General features: G+C 42.3%; 1 protein-coding gene across 1 annotated transcript in view; it reads right to left on the reverse strand.

Moving 5' to 3' along the window:
- Positions 1-3,907, reverse strand: part of LOC147420561 (postsynaptic protein-like protein) — a 65,878-nt gene extending 61,971 nt beyond the window's left edge. Inside the window, exon 1 of the mRNA XM_086504159.1 lies at positions 3,751-3,907. Within this exon, the coding sequence (XP_086360285.1) occupies positions 3,751-3,766 (16 nt within the window). The 5' untranslated portion in view covers positions 3,767-3,907. The remainder of the gene's footprint in view (positions 1-3,750) is intronic.
- Positions 3,908-9,376: the final 5,469 nt, after the last annotated feature.

The raw sequence follows: 9,376 nt of genomic DNA on the forward strand, positions 1-9,376 counted from the left end.
TTTCCAAACAGGGCATACGTCCAATACATGTCCTGAGCGAGCCTCGACGTCCTCAGTGCAACCTTCTGCTCTCACGTCAGACAGATCCCCGGGGCCACCTCCGGCCAAAAGGGCTAGACCTGCTATTGGACTAGTATCCGATATTTATGGTATATACCGCGAGAGTTTTTAATGAATTATACAGAGTTTATGGAAAAGTCAACAGCTTGAAAGCCCTTAATTTCTTTGACCCCGGAGCTATGGAGAACTTCATCCATCCAAAATTCTTGAAACAAATGCACTTTGATTGTGATGCAGAGGGTGGAGAAAATTTGAGCTAGCCACGGGGCAAACTCAGAAAGTGGTACCGCTCATTGGTGCTCTTCCAGTGACTATACACGGTTATCATGGAAAAGCCGATTTCCACATTATGAAGTTGGGCAATTGCGACGTTCTCTTCGGCATGCCCTGGCACGACAAGAATGATGCAACTCTCCATGTTCAAAACCGAACCATCACCATGATGCAGAAGGGCAAGCCAGTTATCCTCAAAGTTCGGTTGTCCGAACAAAGCCCTAAATGACCTCTCTAGTTGTTTTCTAGTTAGATACTTTTGAACATTGTTTGAGAAAGTATTGTTTCAAGTTTGTTTGAAATGAATGCTATCTGTTTTAAACCTTTCTTGGTGCCAATTTGAATTGTTTGACTCTGGTTTTAATATTGGTCTCAATGATTGGTGATTTTACTCCCGGGTGGAGAAGTGAGAAATACTGTTTTGGTATTGTTTGAACCTCGGAACGACGCAGGCCGATGCTCGCGGAGCATTTCATTGTATGTTTTGAAAACCTCAGAACAACGCAGGCCGATGTCTGGGGAACGTTCCGTTGTATGCTAGAAAACTTCCGAACGACGCAGGCCGATGCCTGGGGAGCGTTTGGTTTTATGCTTAAACCTCCAAGCGACGCAGACTGCGGTCTGGGGAGCGTTTGCTTGTACAGACCTCTGAGCTCATGGCCCGGACCTTTTTAAGTTATTTGCGGGGGGAGTGACAAGGTAGTCGTTGAGTAGCTTCATACTGTAGACCGTTTATCTCGGGGGAGTGCTCAGCGGCATTGTTTGTTGTGTCTTGTAACATACATATGTGAGCATTTGTGTTGCATTGTGATGTGCAAACCACTGAATATTCCTAATTGGATGAGATTGCCTGGAAGATCTATGGAAGATCTATGCGGTCTGGGTGTGCCAACCACTGAATATTCCTAATTGGATGAGATTGCCTGGAAGACACCCGTGGAAGATCTATGCGGTCTGGGAGTGATGGCTAATTTTACTACGTCAGAATATCAAGAGTTTCGATCTGGACGAAAGGTAAAGTCAACTCCTTGATCAAAAGAGCCGAAAGGAGAAGCCAACTACTTAACAAAAAAAAGAGCAAACAGATTGTCCCTCGGATTGTCCCTCGGAAAATTTTTGAGCTAACTTGAGTTGTTCTGCAGATATGTTGTAATCGCGGACGATTACTTTCTTTCAAGAAGGTGGGATGTCATAAACTGCTTACGTGTCAAAGCCCTAAAGAATGGAGCCAACTTGCAGATCCTGGCCGAGGGGCCTAAACCCTAAGAAGAATAAGTAACAAAGAAGAAGTCCTACAAACTTATGGGGACCCCGTCCGACGGGGCCCCAGTGACATAAAGGAAGTAAAATAAAGCAGGACCCCACACACACACACGCATAAAAACTGATGACGTGGCAGTTGTACGGACGCTCCACATTTTGCACTGGCTGCTGACGTGGCAATTGTATGGAATTCCGCAAAACGCACTAGCAGCTTTTTGGCATTGCTTTTGGACCAGAAGCTTTTGAGTTTTGAAGGCTTTTCACTGTAACTGCTTTTCAGGCCAAGGGCCTTTAAATATGAGGTTAGGGCTCATTGTCGGGCATTTTCTGGAGAAGGTGCAAAGTCTAGAGTATCGGCTTGTACTATGTCGATGCAATATAAAGAAATATCGAAAGGGGAGCCAAGGTTTATGGCCAATACTCTCTGAGGTGGAATTCCGCCACTCCGTGTCGCGTGTCGTCTCTCTCTCTCTCTCTCAGTTCAGTTGTTATTAAAGTGCTAAAAGTCAGCTCAATCTGTTCTTTTCTATTGGCACGTGGTGCCCATCTTGTGACACTACCCAGCCTTGTGAGTTGCGTACCGACTTGAGTGGTGTCCATTTTTTGTCCGTTATTTGCATTGTGGGCCAATTTTATGAGGGCACCCTATTGTAGGTTTGCCGCTATCCTATTCCCCATTTTACAGGTTCGTGGGAGGACGTGTGTTGGGCAGCCTTGAGTGTGAAGGCCGAGGCACCCTCTCATTGGCATCTTGTATTGAAGAGCAAGTTGCACCTCTTGTGTAGAGCTTGCTCGTGGGACTTGCCTTGTCTCTCTCTCTCTCTCTCTCTCTCTCTCTCTCTCTCTCTCTCTCTCTCTCTCTCTCTCTCTCTATGCCCCTGTTTTTGTGTCACCGTCCTCTCTGAATGCCTTAATCAAACTTAAAACCTGCTCCTCAAGAACATTATGAACTAGCCCAACTTCGATATACCTAGATGAATCCAGGATAAGCTCAGATTCACCCTTGAAGGAAAGTGCAAGGTATAGACCCATGGTAGTCACCCACAAGACAATATAACAATCAGCTCCATCATGCGTAGTATTGACTAAATACCACGACATCCCCACTAGCCCAACTTCGATATCTTGCTCCTAATCTCATGTATGAAAGTTTACAATAATCCTCATGTATGAGAGCTTACACTATCTTTAGTGTAGGATGAAGCTGCTTGCTAGGTCAATTACATTACAATTTAGTCCAGCTTCATTATCATGCTCCTAATCTCATGTACGACATTTGGTGTTGTCTTTAGCATAGGATGCATGTAGGTCTCTTCGAGTATCTTAAATGAGCTAGAAGGAGACTTGTGTACTCCTAGAGTCCTAATAGCATGTGAGTACACATCCATATCTGTCATTGTATGATCTAGAGAAACGTTCTTGATAATACTATCCATCCTGCCTCATATCCTGCTTTTTACTCTGATGTAACATAGATTGCCTCCTACCTTCTAAATTTTTTGAATAATTGATGTTCGCTTCATACTTTGAAAGATTCTCTCTCTCTCTCTCTCTCTCTCTCTCTCTCTCTCTCTCTCTCTCTCTCTCTCTCTTCCTTTTTAGTCCCTTTGCACTCTCTTTTGTACTCAGACATTGTATCAGATTCACCACTTGTAACCTTTTGGTCTCATAGGTCACTTTGGCTTTTTTTAGACGTTAATATCATCTCTCTCTCTCTCTCTCTCTCTCTCTCTCTCTCTCTCTCTATATATATATATATATATGTGTGTGTGTGTGTGTGTGTGTGTGTGTGTGTGTGTGTGGGTGGGGGGGGGGGGGGGGGGGGGGGGGGGGGGGGGGGGGGGGCACGCACAGGCGTGCGTGTACACATACACCCTCAAATCACATAAAGTTTGATGTCACCCTGGCCACAGGCAACTTTTCTTCCTTTAAGTGGGATGATCATCTGGAAGACACTTTCTCAGTCTGCAGCACTCGACTTAGCTCATGACTGTGTCTTGACCATCACACCCATAATGTTTTGTAGTTGGTTTTCATGGACGGGGAGGATTTCTTTGAGGAAGACAGTCTTTGAGTCCTTTTCTCTCTCTCTCTCTCTCTCTCTCTCTCTCTCTCAAAATACTAGCACACACAGCAGGAATTTGACAAACTTGCATTTCTCGCAGACCATCGTAGTAGGTTTGTTGTTAACCAAACGCCAGAAACGCCTTTGTTAGGCTGCTTACAGACCGCCTGTCCAAAGATGGGCAGGAGTTGAGCCACGGACCCACGCGTGAAAAGTAGTAGTCGAACAATCAGCTAACAAGAGCTCGTTGAAATGGAGCCTTGAATGTAATACATAAAATAAAAATAGCCCGCCCATCCCATTGTGAGATGGGCATGTGCATTTTTGGTGTGTATCCAGCCTTAGAAAAGGAATGTTCTACCAGATGTGGCAATGAGCAACGAGCACTGTGGCAGTTCAATACTATACGTAGGGAGGAACAGTCAGAGCTCGAGAGGCAATGCCTATAAATAGGGGTCACTAATCTCAATTGAGGGGATTGTGTGTCATTTGTACCATTTGAGCTAGATCTTGATCCTGAGTTGTCAATCAATCCCATTTAGAGTCTCCTATCCATTGTATCATTGATTACTACTTGAGAGAGAGCCTAGTAAGAGTCTGAGTCTTTGAGTCTAAGTCAGTTTGTATTCTGATATTATCATCATTGTAATCCGAATCATGTTTTGAGTTGTGTTCTATTTAGTGACTTTAAAATCTGAATTCATCCAGTTATTGTGCTCATACAGTTAGTCTATTCTGGTATTCCATGCTTTTTGTCATGTGAGTTTCACTCGTCCAATGTCTGATGGTTGACTCATCTAAATATGTTTACTCTGAAGGTGAATCATTGCCTTATCTGATAATCTGTCCATATAATAGTTGAGACTCTTGATCACTCTCAGATCTTACCAGTTCAAATGGTATTCAAATTTCCTGTTAACGAACACTAACTCTATATCTAGAAGAGTCGTGAAGCTCTAGCAAGAGGTCAGAGAACAACCAAGGCATTTGCTAAAGAGGAAAATTAGTTAAGTACCGTTGTAGAAGGGTCAAAGCTGATAGGTGAAGCCTATGGCGGATGGTGATCTGCAGAACTCATGGCGTGCAGTAGATGAAACGAGAGAGAGAGAGAGAGAGAGAGAGAGAGAGAGAGTCGATATTCAGTAGCAAAACAAAAGGACATGCTATATTAGATTAACTTCTTATTACATATATGTTGAATTGGAGCTTTCCCATGCAAACTAAACTTGCAAACTCAATTGAAGTGTAAGTGCATGGATTTCAAAGACTGTTCCCACGGGTTACACCACGTGGACAAAGGGCTTGAACCGAACAATCCCCCCCTCGAGCCTAAACTAGACAAGCAACTCATGATACCTCGAGTTTTTTGGTGTACTCGTCAACCGTGAGTTTTAGGTTCTCTCACAACCAAGGATTTCTGGTGTATCCATAACCTGGTGCTATGTAAGTAAACCCCCCTTGAACAGATAGGGTGTAGGCCAAATATTTAGCTACCAAAAATGGAGTTTTTGGTTCACTTCTAAACCTTGGGTTTCAGGAGTACCCAATAACCTCATGAGAAGCAGGAACAAAAATAGGACTTGAGAACAAAAACTGATAATTTGGGAGGTCTTACCACTCATGTGTGGCAGTGTCTAGAGCCCGTCCAATTTATTTTGACTAAAAACTAAAGAACGTCATTGTCAACAGAATATATTGCAGGTTCAGTGTCTCCCTCAATCATATGAATTTGATTTTTACCTTTTTGAAAGCATCTATTTGACGAATGATTTGTTTTACCACAGTGAACACAAGGATTCTTCTTGAAATAGTCTTTTGTCTGATGATTGTTACGCCCACAAATGGCACAAGATCTGGTTCCACTGAATGGTCGAGATGAAGTTGAGGTAGCAACACAATTTGTGACTGCATAGGCACTCGAAGTATTATAAGAATTAATGGGGGATACTGCATTGGAGACTGTGTATGCACTGGGAAAAATTGTAGAGTTGGTACTAGGTACCCTGCGTTCTTCTTCCTGCAAAGAATTGATGATACCATCCAAGGAGGGCAGCAGATCTTTCTCCTTTAAAACAGTAACAATCTGATGAAATCTGTCATGCAAACTTTTTAACAAAACGGCTATGAGATCTTCTTATGGTATTGGGGCTTCGATCCGGGGGATTCACTCTATATACAAAACGGGACGCCACCTGCCATCGGACAACTTTGATAAAACCCCTATATATGACTCATATTAGGGAATATGACCCCCCTTTCTACGCTTATACGATAATAAATGCATAAAACTATCATACCCCTATCTTACATATAAAATTTAGGTCTCACATGATCTAACTAAGTAAAACTAGTCAAAGAGCGTGTAGCATAGTGATTGGCAACATACTATGGAACCACTTTTGTTGATAACTAGATGTACCCTCAATGTGTCTTAGTTGCACTTTCAAATTATGTGCTCGTCAGTCAGCACTCTAGCTACTCTTCCAATTTTGACCCATCTAAATTACTCAAAAAACATGGTTATAAAGTTGTGTTAGGTTCTCCGTGTAAATTTGTATCTATACAAACTCTTTATAGCTTTCATCCCTCAAAAAATGAACTATAATCACAAAACAAGCAATTGATACAAAGCAATTTATTAGTTCTTGCATGTATCTTTGTAGCTATTGACTCACACATTCATGGGCAGACTCTTTTGGGAAGCCATGATTTTGAAACACAAAAACTTCCTCTCATTTTCTCCTTATCTCACTCCCCCACCCCCCGCCCGTCCCCCCCCCAAATATGATACCCCCTCCCTTATTTTTAAGCTTGGGAGATAAAGTATTGAGGGCCTACCCCTAATTTATACGCTTATGTAACTTGTAAAGGAACCCCCCTCCCCTGCACTTACGTGGTGCGATAATTTTTCCATGGTGAATCCCCCGGGGGCTTCGACATAAACAAGTCGAGTTTTAATACTCTTCAACCTGTTAACTTAAGATGTAATATTTTCATCGGCACGCATAGCAAGAGAGTACAATTCTATCTTTAGACTCATCACTGAATATTTAGCTTTAGCACCAAAAACCTTCTCTAATTGTATCCAGGCAACGCTGGCAGATTGCATGTCATCCAGATAATGAATAAAATCATATTCGAGAGATGTCAGAATTATACCTAATGCTTGCTCGTCCTTGCGTTGTTGCTCGGCAGATAATGCTCTGGTAACTGCAAACGGATGTGCCAGATTTGTCGGTTGATAGCGGCTTGATGACATTCCACAAATTTTTCCGCATCAGATATCCCTTCACTTTATTTTCCAGGTGTGGAAGTTGGATCCACCTTTGAGGCCATATTCGATATGTCAAGGATATCTTGGTCCTGTTTGCTATGCTTGAGGGCGAATAACGATCGTCGACCTTGGTTAATAGAATGTTGAATTGCCTTTTAACATATCACTGGATCCATACCAAACCTTCAAGAATGCTTGGAAGGGTCAGCAGAAACTCAATTGCATTCCATAGCTGAAACGGAATTGCATTTGCACTGAGCATCAAGCATCTAGCATCGAGCACATAACTCGTAGGGTGTGAATCCCTCTGGTTTAAGGGGTTTCTTAAAAATTGGCCACTTTAATAAGGTGTGAACACAAAGCAAAAACAATCTTTTTGTGTAGTAGCAGAGACAAGAGATGGCAGGCTTGATTGATGCACTTGCAGCGGGTAGAGGAGGCAGAAGTTGAAGACGCTTTAGAGTCGAAAGATGGTCAGAAAGCGAAGGCGACTCCGATTGCAGTTGTGTTTGCTCTGTTTCATGCAGGTTGACAGCGCTGCTTTCGTTCTCTGTAAGGGACTGCTCCCACGTGATTCTACGAGCATCGAGGGCCTGCTCTGATACCAGTTGATAGGTGAAGCCTATGGTGGATGGTGATCTGCATAACTCATGGCGTGCAGTAGATGAAGAGAGAGAGAGAGAGAGAGAGAGAGAGAGAGAGAGAGAGAGAGAGAGAGAGAGAGAGAGAGAGAGAGAGAATCGATATTCAGTAGCAAAACAAAAACACATGCTATATTAGATTAACTTCTTATTACATATATATTGAATTGGAGCTTTCCCATGCAAACTAAACTTGCAAACTCCAAACAACTGCATTGTAAGTGCATGAATTTCAAAGAATGTTCCCACAGGTTACACCACGTGGACAAAGGGCTTGAACCGAACCAAAGCAAGAATCTGATGAAATCCAACATGGGTCTCAGGGTGAAGATACTAAACTGGACCAAGGCAACAAGGAAGCTAAACCACAAAGAGCTTTTGAAAATTCCGAGTATTCCAAAAAAACACATTCGGTAAGATTTGAGTGACATTCTCATTCACATAACACGAAACATACTCCCAGGAAAGGCAAGTCAAAGGCATCAACTAAGACAATGGATTTGTAAGGCATAAATCAAAGCATTCTGAATCAATGACGAAGCCTCGACGAGGAAAGGAACTAGAGTCGCCTTCAGAAACAAACACTAACTATTTCGTCAAACTAAGAAGAAGAGAGAAGGCTACTGATGTGAAAATTGCTTTTCCAACATTCAAAGGAAGCAAAAAGGATGATCACGATGTACACATCCAAGCCTTTGAGCAGTACGTTGCACTCAAGAATATAGAAGAAGAAGAATGGGGACATAATATTTTCTCCAAAGTTGAAGGATGCAACCAAGAAATGGTATTACCACTACCCAACAAGAAAATTGGAAACTTATTCTAAATTAAAGAAAGCCTTTATTTTAGAATACAATGAGAATAGAGGAGATCAAACATTCTATGGGAACTGGACAAAATACAACAAGGGAAATTATCAATGAGAAGAACTAATCAAGCACCTACATGAACCACCTTAAAAGAAGAGAATGAGAGCATGGTTTGTAAGCAGTGAAGAGCCAAATCCAGTTGTAGTTTTCGTGGAAGTTCTTGAGAAAAAAGATCATCAACTTCTAGTTCATCAGAAAATTAAGAGCTTTGAAGATGAAGGACAAATCAGAACAAAGAAGAACCACTACAAGAGGTTATGTGCTCTTGTGACGCTCTTAGCGACGGAAATACACTGGGTTTTTATAACCCCCGGCGTCGCTATAACCGTCGCTAAAAGCGTCGCTACGAGAGCGTCGCTATCTGCGTCGCTATAGGCGTCGCTATGAGCGTCGCTATATAGCGACGCTCATAGCGACGCCTATAGCGACGCTCTCACAGAAGAGTATAGCGACGCATATAGCGACGCTACAGAGCCATAAATAGCGACGCTTATAGCGACGCCTGAGAGAATATTTTTTTGGTGGCAGGGCATTGAATGCCCTGCCACCCATCAACCATATTGTACTTGATTCACTTTTTTAAAAAAGTGCAAAGGTAAATAATAGACCCAAAATAGTCACCCACAAGACGCATTGTTTGCAAAATTGACAATTGTACACATCATAGACAAACTGAATTGATTGGCAAATGTAATAATGACAATTGTACAACATCATAGGCATAAAGAATTGATTGGCAAAAGGAATTGCGGTGACAAATGTAATAATATACATGGTTCAAAAAGACGTATAAAATCCGTCTCATGATACATAAGCTATGAGAAACCCTAAACTAATGCTATCTAGCTACGGCTAAACTGACGTCGTCTAATCAGACGTCTCATCGCGTCCAAGCGGCGTATCTGTCGGATTCTGCAAAAAAAGACAATAA

The sequence above is a fragment of the Adiantum capillus-veneris genome, chromosome 28 (genome assembly GCF_014529385.1).
Source record: "Adiantum capillus-veneris isolate H3 chromosome 28, ASM1452938v2, whole genome shotgun sequence".
NCBI lineage: Eukaryota > Viridiplantae > Streptophyta > Polypodiopsida > Polypodiales > Pteridaceae > Adiantum > Adiantum capillus-veneris.